Consider the following 16,178-nt stretch of genomic DNA (forward strand, 5'->3'; position numbering starts at 1 on the left):
TGTGTCCATACAGCTGCTGCATCACCATAGAGTTACATAGGCTGCCTGCACACACCCGCAAAAACAAATGGTCAATTCATGCTGTACAGGCTACAGTGCTTGTGAGAAGGAGGCCTAACTTTTATAATATGCAACTTGAAGCTTATCCCTCTCCACAACATTGGCTGCATGCACTGATCGAATGCTGGTTTTCCAGCAGGAGCGTTCATCAGACACCAGTCTAACGACCAATTTCTGTTGCACAGACAGGGCTGTACATATACTGAAATTCAAGCGGTTCCCGCTGAACCAGCCATATTTCCACATGTGTGTACCAAGCTTAAGGCTCTCATGGAAGTTGTACATTTAAAGTGGTTGTAAACCCTGGCATATACCCTGTGAAGTGACTGGCCTCAGTGGATACGGAGAGATTAAACAAATGCTCCTACAAAAGATGTACCTGTTTACCTGCAGTCTTCCCTTCTCTATATCTGTTCAAAGTCCAAAATTTATAAAGCTTGTCGGAATGTTCAGAAGAAAGGGGGCAGAGAGCTGAAATTACACACTGCAGAGCTCAGTGAGGAGAGCTGTGAGAGCTGATTGGTGGGTAGGGACACCACCCCCTTCACATGGCACACAGAAACAGAGCTGTCAATCAGCTGGAGCTCCCTCCCCTGTAATGTTTTTTTCTCTGGGTGTCAGGAAAATGTGTCAGAAGTGTTGCATGCTAATAGTAGAGGAATGAATCAGCAGAGAGAAATGACACTTAAAGTGGTTGTAAACCCTTACATATACCTAGGGAAGTGACTGACCCCAGGTGATATACACAGATGAAACAAGTCCCCCTACATACATTGTATTTGTTTATTTGCAGTATTCTCTTCTCTATAGCCTTTCAAAGTACATAATTTATAAATCTTGTCTGAGCTGTCAAAGAAAAGGGGGGTGGAGGGCTGAAGTTAAACTTTGCAGAGCTGTGAGGAAAGCTCTGAGAGCTGATTGGAGGGAAGGGACACGCCCCCCTACACACAGCACACAGGAACAGAGCTGAAGGCTGTCAATCAGCTGGAGGTCCCTCACTTGTCACCATTTTTCTCTTGGTGTCAGGAACACTTGTCAGAAGTGATTCATGCTGATAGCAGAAGAACGAGGCAGCAGGCAAAAATGACACTTAGTGCTCTTAATTGAGACTAGTACACACTGTGGAGGGACATGCTTTGTTCATATTTCATGTCTGAGGCTTAGAACCACTTTAATGACCTGAGCTCAGGGTTGATGCACACTCTGTCTGGGCTGCCAGAGGTGGGCAAAATCATCAGTTAACAAAGCCTTTTTATTTATTTGCATGTTATCATGAGAGACCCTTTTCATATGACCACATAAGAAGGCCTTTTACAAAGGATAACACTTCTGCTTTGATGAAGAAAATAAGTAAATAATACAGAAGAAAACAACCGATTTTTCGTGTTATGACACTCAGCCTATATATATCTACTTCACAGATATCATTATCAGTCAATGGAAAAGAGAGAAGTATGGATTTCCAAGCTAAAGGACGCGATAAAGACTTTGTTGGTTGCACATTCACCGGATCTGGAGTACATTCCTTATTTGATAATGCGTGGCACAAGATAGTGCTGAGTGTGCGAGAGATGGTTGTGTCTATACACATTGACTGTAGCTACATATCCAGCAAACCTTTTGAGCCCAGGGGTGCTGTATCCAGTGAAGGGTATACTTTCATTGGGTTGGACGTGGTAACTGGATCCCCGATACATGTAAGTCTCAAAATTAAAGTAACATATATATTTTTATGAACAATTTACATAAATGTTTGTATTTTAATCATTTTTACTGTTATTGTTTTTTTTACAGTTTGACATCCAAAAGTTTGCTATATATTGTGATCCCCAAATGGCTATGCAGGAGAGCTGCTGTGAGATCCTTCCTTCAGGGGTAAATATATATTGTCTTAAATAGATCAGATCCTCCCATTTACCCTGGTATGAACCAATGTTTAGATTAGCACAATGGATTCGTGGTAGTTGACAGTTGTTTGATCAGCTATTCACAATACTCTTCAGAGATGATTGCATCCTATGCATTAAGGTGAAAAAACACCTGGCAGTCACCGCCCCCCCAGCCCACCATTTTACTTACCTGAACCCCTTTATTCAATCAGCGGGGACACGCTGTTCCTCTCTCCACGGGCTCCCAGCTCCTGATTGGATAGATTGATAGCAGTGCAGCCATTAGCTCCTGCTGCTGTTTAAATCCAATGACGTGGGCACCGGGGGGTGGGGCCAAGTCCTGCATTCGGCCTCTATGGACGCTGAATGCTGAACTTAAGAGCGCGCCCACAAGGTAATCCCCCGGGAGAGTGTTTCTCCCAGGTTATCTGATGCAGGGAGGAGCCGCGAGAGCCGCCGAGGGACCCCAGAAGAGCAGGTTCAGGGCCACTCTGTGCAAAACGAACTGCACAGTGGAGGTAAGTATGATATGTTTGTTATATAAAAAAAAGAAAAGATTACCCTTACACTCACTTTAAAGGCAGTCTTGAGTAAAACATGCAGCCACTCTTACAGCATTAACATGTTTACAGTTTGCTCAAAAGTTTTCAAGTTTTGCTTTGTAACCTCTTTTTAATAGGGGATAGATAGTGACCTGGTAAAAAAACTATATAAGCTAATATGTAGACTAAGGAAAAAGATCACATATTTACTTTTGTACTTGTGCCTTATTCAGTGCGCTGCTGAAGCATCTAAGACAAGACGCAACGTGGAGGGTGTAGAAAATGTACAGAACAGCAACCTGATAGAGTGGCCTGCAAAATCAAAACCTCAGAGTTACACTCGATGTTTCTGCCTTGAGGATTCATTACGTAAAACGGTAAGTCAAGATTCCTTATTCACATTCGTTATAGACAGATGTAAATGTTATAGAGGAAAGCATCTCGATCCACAATTACGATAGCATGGAATCACAATATTTTGCTAAAATGCATTAATTGATGTGTTTTTTAGAGAAAATCTGTCGATGCCTGCGCCTGTCACCACACTAGGTAGGCAAGGAATCTGTATTAGGAGTGCTTACAGTAACCTGCCTGTTGCAGAAATGTAATTCTGATGAGATCCTATATCCTACAGCAAAACTGACACTTCCTGGAGTGTCAGTAAAAGTACTTTCTTCTTGCCTGCCCCCTACCCGACCACTGTACCATTAGTGTGTTTCAACACCTTAAAGAAGAGTCAACACTAAAAGCAGCTGCATAATAAACAATTACAGTAAACATACTTTGCAGTGACTTTTAGTGCTTTTCTTGTAAGTTTTTTTCTTCATACTGTTGATACACACTGATGACGCAGAGATCAGGGGTTTGGAGGGGGCAGGAGGCTTTCTAACAACCCTACAATTATTTCTGCTGATCGGAGTCATGTCATTGCATTGGGCAGGGTTCCTGTAAGCATTCTTAATACAGATTCCGTGTCTGTCTTCAGTTTGCTGAGTATAAGGTATGATGGAATCCCCACTGCATGATGAAATTTCTGCTTTGCTGATTGCAACAAAGTGACTCTACATGACTGCCGGTCCAGGAGCATTCTATGGCACAGGAGGTAGCGCTGCGGGTGCCATACTATTATCTAACAATAGCCTAAGCCTTTCAGTGCCCAGCTCTCCGCCAGTAATAGCTATCAATGACTTAGTCACCAAAGAGTTTTTTTTTAATCCCAATGGTGACCTGACGACCGGGAATTGTCCAGCTTTGAAAATAAGGTATGCATATAATTCTGTTATTTTCCTTCGTAATGTCGTGGTTTCCCTTATTCAAAGTTACTGCATTTTAGGCAAGTGTTTTTGATTCAGATTTAGCAAACAAAATACAAAATACAGGGGATTTTGGTGCATTAGACAACCATACGCAAAGAATATTTTATAGACTCAACAGATGTTATGCTCAACAGGTGTCTAGTTTTTTTCTGCCTTCAGAGGGATAAGAATCCAACTTACCCAACACTTTTATAAGCTACTGCGATCCTCTGAAAATCCCTATTTCATTTTCTTAAATGCTTCTTAAGTGCCTTCTAAAATACTTTCTGTACTGCTGTCTTACTAGTAAAAAATGCCATCGACTTGTTCCGGCTCTTAACCCTGCCTTAACCTGCAGGGGAAGCTTTACAACTGAGAATCAGCTGTGATAGTAAAACAACGGCTACTTTGTGAATGTATCTTTTTTTATAATCATTAAACATATGCTGTGCAACATTTCCTTAAGCTTGTCTCTGGTGTATCGGTTTATCCATGTTTGATGTTGGCATAAAAATCGATTTTTTTTTTTTTTGTCTTTTCTAGAGGCGTGTGCTGTGTTATTGTTTATTAATTATAGTGATAATAATACAAATAATTTCTTTATGCTGTCAACAATGGAGTGGGAAACAGTGCCTATGCCTTTCTGAAAAGGTAGGGGCTTTACTACTCCTATCCATATGAAACACCCATTTTTCTGCTTTCAAAATACATCTTGAAAAAGCAATGGATTTTTTGCTGTTTCCTGCTAATAAAAGCTTGGCAGACCTTTAAGCAGAACTCCAGCCAAAAAAACCCCCAAAAAAACAAAATAGCCAATTATCCACTACGTCGCTACTTTGATGTTATATACTGTAGTTATGGCAGCAGATAGCAGGCAATCCTCTTTCAGATAAAAGTGGTCCCAGCGGCGGTTTCACCACGGGATCACTTTTATGGGCAGCAAGAGAGGGCTTCCCCCCCCCCCCGTGGCTTCCGGGTCGTTTTCCCCACTTACCGGATCCGATGTGCTGGATGGATGGGCAGGAAGTCGAGTGATGGCAAAAATGCCCCCATTCTACTCTATGCCCTTGGAGGACTGAAACAACGTCAAACTTCACTTCTGCCCTCCGGCCTTAAGGGGGTCCATTTTTTTTTTTTTTTGCTTTTAAGTGTAAATGTGAGATCTGAGGTCATTTTGATCCCTGATCTCACATTAAAGAGGCCCTGTCTGACCAGAATGATTGGTACCTTTATGGGGTTCCGCTCTAAAGACAGAGACTCAAATGAGAGGGGGGAGAGATCCTTATCCCCGGCACAGTTTGTTCCCATTAGGGGTGCCGGGAGGTTGGGAATCTCTTCACCCTGTCCTTTCCGGGGCGGCGAGGCCTACCTGATAATCTCAGGTACCCCCTCTTAGGAGAATCTACCTAGAAGTGAGGTGGTCTACTTACAAGACCTGTCTCATTAGTAGGAGACTTAAAGTTTAATTAGTGCATGATTTGATATTTGTTCAATTCACCACCATAGACTACTGGATCATGCCGTAATGTCTTGTAACCCACTTCCATTTCGATAACGTTATGTTACCTTTATAATTTTCTGTAGTAAAAGTACTCTGTATTTTATTATGTGAAAATAAAATACTTTGAAAGTAAAGAGGCCCTGTCCTGAATAATCCTTGAATATTGATAAATATTGTATAGAAATATGGCATATGTTTCATAGATAAGGAATACTCTGTACATAGAAAGACTGATCTGTAGCATCAGATATGTTGAATGGCAAAATGTATCTGTGCCCAGTTTCCACATGTATTTCTGAACACATTCCATAGATTTCTCAGCTCTTACACCTTGCCCCCTAGGTGTACACCTATTTTTTTTATGACAATAAGCCAGGCTTTTGATGATGTGTAACTTCCCAAACTTTAGGAATGTGAGGCTGGCCTGATCGTTGGCAGATATGTATGGATGCAGTGTAATATTTATTAGATGCTGGGCGCAGCTGAAAGGCCCATATATGCCAGATACTATCCCATGCAGTTGCAGCATTACAATTGCAATACATTTACAGGGGTCTATTTTCACCAGAGCAACATGCTAAAGTGGGTTTTGAAAAAATATTCTGCATGTTACTGTTTTGGTGCATTAACTTTTAGCTTTATATTCAAGTGAACTGAATAAAGACCATCAAAATCACATCTTTAAAAATGTATGGAAAAGCAAGTAAAATCAAATACCACACTGTCCTAAAGCTAAAATGCAGTATGAGAGATTGTGAATAGGCTTGCTGTGTGATGTCACAGATGAGTAGCTGTTAGCATAGGCTGGTGGGCTCCTTGAACTTTTCTTAGGATCATTTTGGTGTTGTTATCAGTGTGAGGTTAAAGTTTTCTTGATGCTAACTGTAATACAATAATTAGTGCTAAAGCAACCCTTTCCCTTGCCAGTGTTTACAGAAACTGCTGCCAAATATGAATTATCACCTTATAAATAATTCACTGGTGCTTAATCGATGAAAGAATCTGTCCCCAAAGATTCAGTAATTCCCCCGCTGGGTGCTGCTGTCTTGCCTCTTGCATAGTATATAGAAGAAAATGGATTTGGAGGAATTGGTATGTGTATATACCGGGTCTTGTCCAATCCAACATTGTTCCTTTGGGTAACCACCGTCTATCATCATGATGTGCATGTTGGGTACCTTCCTGAGTGTTTTTATTTCCTGTCATTTGTATACTCTTTTTATGTGATTATTCATGCTTGCTATATAAATAAAATAATAAATAAAGTACAAAATAAAATATTTTGTACTTTTTTACCTACCTGGTCTGTCCCTTGTCAAATCTGTGAGGGGTTTTGGTGTGTGCCCTAGGGCACTACTAGTTCTATGGTGTATAGAAGGCTTTTCAGCTCAACCTGAACATCAAAGACCCTTCATCTCTTCCTAAAGCTGGCCATAAAAAAATCTAACAGATTCCTCCATCCACACTATACAGCATTAATGGATGAATCTGCTGCCGACTGTTAGAATACCCAAACAGTAGTTACATCTGGGTGTACCCCTTTGATTTTTGAAACAAAAGATGTTAGGCATGAGGGTGCTTAGCCTATGGCCAGTTTCAGACAGTCATGTATCACAGCTTTTTGCATATGTCAGCAGCCAGAAGAGCGATTAGATACAGCTTAGCTGTTGATGTTTGAAAAAATTGTATATCAGTAACAGAACTGTTTAGTCTGCGTTGAATACACATTTTGGGAAAATGACAAGTGTATATGAAACAGTTCATGAAATAGCTTATGATGTTACCAGTATATTTACATTCTTGGTAAATGAAAAGGTTTGTCTGAAGCGTAAACACTATGTCAAAGTAAATTTTTAAGGATTAGGTTTAGTTTAGGTTAAAAGAGAAATTCCAGGTATGAATATTCTATACATAGTTACACTGGTCCAGCTTGGACCAGTGTAACTATGTATATATCATACCCGGCCGATGCCCTTGGGAGCTGAAAATCACTGTAGTAGACACTGCTATCCAGTGATCTTCACTGGCTTCTGGGTCCAGTGCTAAGCAACTGTTCTGCTGCATTGTGAACACAGGAGGTCAGCCTGTAAAGGTAGGGTATGTGTTTCAGTAGGTAGATGACACCTCCTCCATACGTTTCCCATTAACTCATTGGGCGCCAAGTGTGAGTCACATAGGAGGACTACACAGGGGTGGGTTGTTTGGGCTATGGTAGACGATGAATGGGATCACTCCTTCCAGCACAAGGTTAACACCTTGCCCGAAGGCAAGCTCACCAATGCCCAAGACAAAAGTGAGGGCCATGGTCATGTGAAACTCAAACATTAACGCTGTCCCCTAGCTCAGAGATGAGCCACTTATGTGTAGTGTTGTATGTGGAGTTCTTCCAAAGCTATTGTCCCTTGCCTACACCAGGGGTCTTGTGGCCCTCCAGATGTTGCGAAACAGTCCCATGAGGTATTGCAAGGTTGACAGACAGGCTACTTTCACACTGAGGCGCTTTACAGGCGCTACAGCACCTGCATAGCGCCTGTAAAGAGCCTCTTCTGTCTCTCCAGTGTGAAAGCCGGAGTGCTTTGCGGGCGGTTTTAACCCTTCCGAATAGCGCCGCTAAAACAACGGTAAAGCGGCGCTAAGAATAGCACCACTTTACTGCTGACGCCCACCCGCCCCAGTGTGAAAGTAGCCTTACAAGCATGACTCCCATAGGCAGAGGCATGATGGGACTTGTAGTTTTGCAAAAGCTGAAGGTCTGCCAGTTTGAGACACCTGTCCTACACACTTGAATAGGTGTATGTGTTTCATTAGGAGGGACATGCAGAGCCTATGCCAACTCCACCAGTCAGCGTACCTCTGTTACCTTACTCCCGGTAACAGAATGGGGTCCCGCCAAGCACATAGCGCAGACCTCGAAAGCACTCAACTTAACTCTTACCTCTTCGTAACTAGTGATTAGGCCATAGATCTACGTAATGCTAATCCATTCCCGGTGACCGATGGAGAAGGACTGCTAGGAAGGAAGCCGTAACACTGGACCTGTCACAGAGCCAGGTACCACACCAATGACTGGTTGCAGTTTAACCATTTTGCTGTTGTAATGTTACAAGAACCCCTAGTGTGCTGACTCAGACCCCTTATGGAGCGCCAGGACTTCACATACACCCCTCGAGTAATTTCGAGCCAGGCTTTGTGCAGTTAAACAACTTTTCCTGAGAGTTCAGCATAGTATACATAACATGGCAAAACGTAGTTTCCCTAACTAACTCTAACAGCAACTGCACCAGCATACCTGCACAGATAAAGTCCTTATGGGTAAAGTACCATAAGTGGCTCTACTCGACTGGAGAAGTCCATGGCTTTTGTGTATTCTGAGAGGCCGGTGCTCCATAGATGAACTCCTAGTCTCAGCAAGTCCTGCAAGGTTCCTGTTCTTAGGTCGCTAACCTGCGCTCTCTTGGGACCCGAACCTCTGCCTTTTATGTATCACAGGACAGGAGGCCGGACCCCAAAAAAGCCAACGAATGTGAGCAGGGAATGCAAAGCAGTGTTAAACCCTTCCCCCTAGCCTGAGCAGTCACACAAGCCTGGCTAAAATGAACACAGTAGGCAACCTGCCTACAAGCTGCTCAGTACAGGCTCCATTCAGAGAATGCTAAGCACTCTCTGATTGGACCAGTTGGAATATGTGACACCACCATCCTGCCTTTTGAAAAATGGAGGGGATGAATCTCTCCAGTATGGACACAGACAGCAATATACACCTGCCAGAGATTTTACCCCTTGTATCTTCTTTCAAAGTGAAAATATTTTGGCTAAAATAAATTTTAAGCTTTATTTATAATACCATAACGGATATACTGCCTTATAGTGTTTTGGTATTCTATACCTAGTACACACATAAAATGCAAAACTCCCCATTCCACCTAAAAAATAAAATAAATAACTAAGTGTTACTGAAGTATATGTGTTCCCCAGAGACATGTCACAGTAGGCTCCTTACTATGCTCCATTTAATTAACGCATCTTGTAATAAAGAGGTAATTACATTGCGAGTAAAGCCTTGAGCGCTTCCATCAGCAAAACAAAGGACAAACCAAAACAAAGTTAAGCATTTATTAACTGGAAGTAATTCTGTCTTTAGATTTGTTTAAATTGCTTACTCTCCAAAAGCTTTTCTATAGTACAAATAAAAAAATATTTATTAAGCTTGTTAGGTTTAAATCCTTCTTTGTTTGATTTGTTTTATGCTGCTGCAAAAAAAATAATCCAATCAAAGTTCTTTTTGAGATGCAATCAAGTTACCTTATTAACTTCAAAATAAAGGGATAGCCACAAAATATTTTGAAGTTCTTTGATGAGCTGTATGGTGTTTCATTTGTTTTTTGGTTTGTCTTTTGGGGTTTTTTTTATGTTCCATGGACATTCGCTGGATGGTACCATAACTGTGTAGCAAGGTCTCTGACCTCCTTTAGTCTAATGAGAACCTCCAGGGCCAGAGATAGATGACATCCTTCTGTATGTAGTGGGTTATGAGGCATAGTGGGTGCAAGGTGGATAAAGTTATTGGGTGCCAGACACTTCTTGAATGCAAAAGCGATATTTATTCCTCTTACAAACTTTTTTGGGGAAAAGAGGATTAGGGCCAGAACACCCTTGAGTAGTTGCAAGTTCAATTAGCAGACTCCGGGACTACAACAGGAGGACAGCCATTTAGGGAAAGGCCTCCAGCAAGAAGCCACATCTGCATGTGCAGGAATGCTGTCTCCTATGGCAACAGTCTTTAACAGTTCCTAACTCAAAGCGAAACAGTTCTTTCACCTTCACTACAATCACTCCTTATAGTGCTTCATCCCTTTGAGCTCCTGGTCTCTCACTAGACCCTCTGATTCACTGCCACTGAATCCCTTGAGCTCCTCCAATCTTCACGGTGGTATCTTCCTCAATCGGCACTCCCGATACTTCTCAAGCTTCACCCCACTGGCCTGCTCGGTCCCTGGCTTGACACACAAGGCTGCTCTGCAAGCGTCACCTCCGCTGGCTGGGTCCCTGACTTGATCACCGCCTGAAGTTTACTGATTCTCTACCATGCCCATTTGGTGAGAATACTGCTCTGGTACTTGCTTCAGTTACTCACTGTTAATAGGGTGGTTGGTCCCTTATTGGCGAAAGCTTCCCCTCTACCCACCACGACAGGTTCTCTGGCCGGCAGAACCATCACTTCTGTTTGGATTGCAAGTCGCAATCCTAACTCTGCGCTGCTCTCTTGCTTCTGGATAGGCCCTCAGGCAGCCTAGCAGCCAGATGCCCCCGTAATAGACCCAATATCCAGTCTAGCAGCCCGGGGCAATATGACACACATCCACCCGCAGTTCAGGTGGCATAGAACATAGATCACCTGACCTCACTTGAATATATAGGCTCTCCCAGCAGGCCAAGGGATTTAAGAAAACCCCTGCCCATTGGCTGAGATACCCCATATACCCATAACCTGACCTTGAGTTGCCCTTCTCATATCTAGTACCCCCAAGTACCCGGCCACCTAGTGGTAAAAGAGAAAAGTGCAAAAAGGCGAAACTTAGGGAGAAAACAATAGATCTCTAGCAATCAATCAGGAAAACTACTCTTGGCAAGACAATTTGTGAGGTGCATCCCTGTCTAAACTCCAGGGTGCTACAACTGTTACAAATAGGTTATTATTCTGAAGACAGCATTACGCTATGTATAGGACTGAAGAAACTATCGATAATTTTATATTTTCCCTTTACATATGGATTCATTAATTTTTAAAGATTAAACTACATAAAAAGAGCTTGTCCTAACTGGGCTGGTGTATGAATCTGAGTCTTAAAATATTATAACTTTGCAGGTATTCTTATAAAAATTGTATAGCACAATCACCTATATGCACTGCATTAATGTGCATTAAATCAGTATTTAACCCAAAAACAAAATTAAAAATCATATTATTTCGCAGATTACCAATACTTATGTTGTGGCTTTTTTAGTCTTTTTTTCCTTTATTTTCACCTGTTGATCTAGACAAGTGTTATTTTTCAGCTTCCTTTAACAGCTCAATCTATCCAACTATAAAGTAGCAGTTAGAAGGTTGGGACAAACCATTTGATACTGACAGGAGTGCTTACAATGGTCAGTTTTATTCATTTATGAATATTCTTTATCCCAAAAGGAAAATAAATGTTGCTGTAACTGCTTAAAAAGTGTTAGTTGGAGTCTTGTTTAATTTGTTAGTCAAGACCATCTAAATCTGCTAGTGTATCTAACACTACATATAGTAGGTGAGGTTGAAAAAAGACACAAATCCATCAAGTCCAACCTATGTGTGATTATGTGTCAGTATTACATTATATATCCCTGTATGTTGCGGTCATTCAGGTGCTTATCTAATAGTTTCTTGAAGCTATCAATGCTCCCTGCTGAGACCACCACCTGTGGAAGGGAATTCCACATCCTTGCCGCTCTTACAGTAAAGAACCCTCTACGTAGTTTAAGTTTAAACCTCTTTCCTTCTAATTTTAATGAGTGGCCACAAGTCTTGTTAAACTTTCTTCTGCGAAAAAGTTTTATCCCTATTGTGGGGTCACCAGTACGGTATTTGTATATTGAAATCATATCCCCTCTCAAGCGTCTCTTCTCCAGAGAGAATAAGTTCAGTGCTTGCAACCTTTCCTCATAACTAAGATCCTCCAGACCCTTTATTAGCTTTGTTGCCCTTCTTTGTACTCGCTCCATTTCCAGTACATCCTTCCTGAGGACTGGTGCCCAGAACTGGACAGCATACTCCAGGTGGGGCCGGACCAGAGCTTTGTAGAATGGGAGAATTATCATTTTATCTCTGGAGTTGATCCCTTTTTAATGCATGCCAATATTATGTTTGCTTTGTTAGCAGCAGCTTGGCATTGCATGCCATTGCTGAGCCTATCATCTAGTAGGACCCCCAGGTCCTTTTCCATCCTAGATTCCCCCAGAGGTTCTCCCCCCAGTGTATAGATTGCATTCATATTTTTGTCACCCAAATGCATTATTTTACATTTTTCTACATTGAACCTCATTTGCCATGTAGTCGCCCACCCCATTAATTTGTTCAGGTCTTTTTGCAAGGTTTCCACATCCTGCCGAGAAGTTATTGCCCTGCTTAGCTTAGTATCGTCTGCAAATACAGAGATTGAACTGTTTATCCCATCCTCCAGATCGTTTACAAACAAATTAAATAGGATTGGTCCCAGCACAGAACCCTGGGGAACCCCACTACCCACCCCTGACCATTCCGAGTACTCCCCATTTATCACCACCCTCTGAACTCGCCCTTGTAGCCAGTTTTCAATCCATGTACTCACCCTATGGTCCGTGCCAACGGACCTTATTTTGTACAGTAAACGTTTATGGGGAACTGTGTCAAATGCTTTTGCAAAATCCAGATACACCACGTCTACGGGCCTTCCTTTATCTAGATGGCAACTCACCTCCTCATAGAAGGTTAATAGATTGGTTTGGCAAGAACGATTCTTCATGAATCCATGCTGATTACTGCTAATGATACCGTTCTTATTACTAAAATCTTGTATATAGTCCCTTATCATCCCCTCCAAGAGTTTACATACTACTGATGTTAGGCTAACTGGTCTGTAATTCCCAGGGATGTATTTTGGGCCCTTTTTAAATATTGGTGCTACATTGGCTTTTCTCCAATCAGCTGGTACCATTCCAGTCAGTAGACTATCTGTAAAAATTAGGAACAACGGTCTGGCAATCACTTGACTGAGTTCCCTAAGTACCCTCGGATGCAAGCCATCTGGTCCCGGTGATTTATTAATGTTAAGTTTCTCAAGTCTAATTTTAATTCTGTCCTCTGTTAACCATGGAGGTGCTTCCTGTGTTGTGTCATGAGGATAAACACTGCAGTTTTGGTTACTGAAGCCCCCCGATTCACTCGTGAAGACTGAGGAGAAGAATAAATTCAATGCCTTCGCCATCTCCCCATCCTTTGTAACCAGATGTCCTTCCTCATACTTTATGGGGCCAATATGGTCTGTCCTCCTTTTTTACTTTTTACATACTTAAAGAATTTCTTGGGATTTTTTTTGCTCTCCTCCACTAAGCTCTCCCAAGATGGACAGCTCTGCTGTTCAAGGGTGTTTCTGTTGCTCCTCCATCCAGAGTGGCGACACCCTAAAGCCTCGTACACACAAATGGATTTTCGGCAGGGAATTGTGTGATGACAGACTGCTTGCCTAAAATCCGACCGTTAGTACACTCCATCAGACAACTTTCCGCCAACAAATGTTGGATGGCAGGCTAGTTAATTTTCTGCGGACTGTTGTTAGATTTTCCTATCGTGTGTACACAAGTCCGTCACACAAAAGTCCAAAGTACAAACACGCATGCTCGGAATCAATGCTCACCAAATACGACATTAGCAGAAGGTGCCCAAAGCGTGACGCTCAAGAGCTGAAATTCCACATAGTACATCACTACATTCGTGTTTGTTGGCCGACAATTGTGTACCGTTTGTATGCAAGACAAGCTCCTGGCAAACGCCCCTCGGAAAAAAGTCTGACGCTTTGTTGGCCAACAATCCGATCGCGTGTGTACGAGGCTTAAGACAGGCAGTGTGCTACCTCACCAAAAAAAAAAAAAAAGGAATGCTGCCACCACATTTAGGCTAGGTTCACACTTGTGTAGGTAGTTGAGGAACAGCCTGTACATCACACATGTTTTCACACCTACAACCAACTGCAGCCAAACCTTGGTGCTCCTTTGCAAATGAGGAGGGCTCCCATTCATTCTTAAAGGATAACTTAACCTTTCGTAACATGTTACTCCCATATTCAGGGTGTACCATGTAACATGTTATGAATGCAGAGGCCCCTGTCCATGACAGCAGACAAGGGATCTTTTCCCCATGTCTGCTGCCACAATTCAAAAAAGATGGCCGCACACAATAAAATGAACATAAAATGGATGGAAATTTACATCCATTTACCCTGAATTTTACTGAAAGCCAGTGTGAATTCAGCATTCAGTGCTTAACACCAATAAAATGGTGTCTGTACATTCATAGGGCGTATGGTCATACAGCGTAAAATACGCATATATTTGTGGCACCCAGGATTCACATCTGCCACGTAATTCTGGCAATAGTAAGGTATCACAGAATATGCTGTACTCCGGTATACATATGTTAATTGCTATTAGCTCAATAACATTACAGATCAGAGTGTTTAAATCTGGGAAAACTATCAGCAGGATAAGACTGATGCAACACAGGATAAAGTCCTGGGAGATTAAATATCAGCTCTTTAGATGACAGTGCTATTCCCTTACATATACTGACTATAGCTTTGGATGATAAATAAATTAGAGAGGAACATCTGAATAAATTAGAGAGCGACATCTGAGAACAATTTGATTTATAAATACTATTTGCAGATGTATTTTCCTGATCAACTGTACAGAGTGTTCTATCTGCCTTGAAGGGATTAAGCTACATGAATCAGCTTACGGTACAGTGCAATGTTCTGCTTCCTCTATTTTTTTTTTCAATAAAGCCACGTGTATGGAATATAATGTGTGGGATCCACAGCGGCCTTGGAAGCTGTACATATGTGTTTGTTGGAAAGCAATGGATAATGGGAAAATGAAAAAGGCGGGAGCGAGGAAGTGGGGAGAGATAAAACTTGTGGCTTCCAAAAAAAAAAGTAAGGCAAACCTCAAAACCATTAGTGGTAAGTGCTGGAGAGGAATCATCGACTCACTGCTCCAACTCTGCTGACTAAGCAGGGTTCATTTATCTCCAGCATTCAGGAGCTCAGTTTAACTGGCTGGCCGTAGGGAAGAAAAGAATTGAGCTGAGAAAGATGACTGAATAATTCCTGGCTGTTCTATACAAATAGAAATCTAAGATAATAAAACCCTGTTGGATCTGATGTCTAGGCAAGATGTGAGTTGCAATAAAAAAGTGTTTATCCTTCGCCCACATTAAGTTGCTCTTTTAAAAAAAAAGATTTTCCAGGGGTTGGTGTTCCATACATGGTGAGCCTACAGCTACTTATTTCTTGTTCTGTGCATTTCCTGCTGCTAGAATCCATAGGCCACCCTCATTCATAGATCCACCTTCATTGTCAATTGTCTTGCCTTGTTGTCTTTCCCGGATTTGCTCCGAAGGTGCCTTCAGCTACACAAACTATAGTGAGTCATAACATCGAATTTGTCTTTAGCTTTAAAGCTTTAGACTTCCTTATCATTTGTTAAGCCAGGATACGTTAAAGTGGTACTAAAGGCAAAATAAAAATGGCATATATGATGCATTCTGTCTGTAGCACGAACAAAGCAGTCTTTGTTTTTATTTTTTTTTTTAGCTCCTCCTGTTACTTACTTATTTTACATGTTGACCCTGCAGTTATTTTTCAACTTCCTTTAACAAATTTGCGACACTGCCCCACCACTCTGCTCCTACACCAGGGCACTCAGACATTACCCAGTGTGTTCAAATATGCAGGAGCAAGTGACTTCTTTCCCTTCGTTTACAGTTCGGGCATGAGTGGCCAATCACCAGCCCTGAGCACTGTCAAGTGGGAGGAAGTCATTACCCAAGCTCAATCATGGAGCTCATATGTAGTTTGGGCTCCGAGCTCCAATGGTGAAAACAACCAGTAGGGGAGTGCAGCAAGGGTGTGCAGCAAGGGGTGGGGGGTTGTACTTTTAGGAGAACAGGTCACTTTATTCTGAATAGCAAGAGGGGTAAGGAGATGAGAAAAAGAGTGACTGTCACTTCAAAGGGTTTTTTTTTATTTGAGCTATGAGCTACATCTTTAATCTGGTTTCAAGGATTCTTTCTATGCATTCCAAGCCACTGTTGTGTTCATCTGCCTTT

At 41.9% G+C, this 16,178-nt stretch overlaps 1 protein-coding gene across 6 annotated transcripts in view; it reads left to right on the forward strand.

The window, feature by feature from the left end:
* Positions 1-16,178, forward strand: part of COL16A1 (collagen type XVI alpha 1 chain) — a 283,723-nt gene that overhangs the window by 93,742 nt on the left and 173,803 nt on the right. For all 6 annotated transcript variants that reach the window (XM_073615404.1, XM_073615405.1, XM_073615408.1 and 3 more), the window contains exons 6-8: positions 1,482-1,757; positions 1,855-1,935; positions 2,725-2,868. In XM_073615404.1, the coding sequence (XP_073471505.1) occupies positions 1,482-1,757; positions 1,855-1,935; positions 2,725-2,868 (501 nt within the window). The remainder of the gene's footprint in view (positions 1-1,481; positions 1,758-1,854; positions 1,936-2,724; positions 2,869-16,178) is intronic.

The sequence above is a fragment of the Aquarana catesbeiana genome, linkage group LG02 (assembly GCF_042186555.1).
Source record: "Aquarana catesbeiana isolate 2022-GZ linkage group LG02, ASM4218655v1, whole genome shotgun sequence".
NCBI lineage: Eukaryota > Metazoa > Chordata > Amphibia > Anura > Ranidae > Aquarana > Aquarana catesbeiana.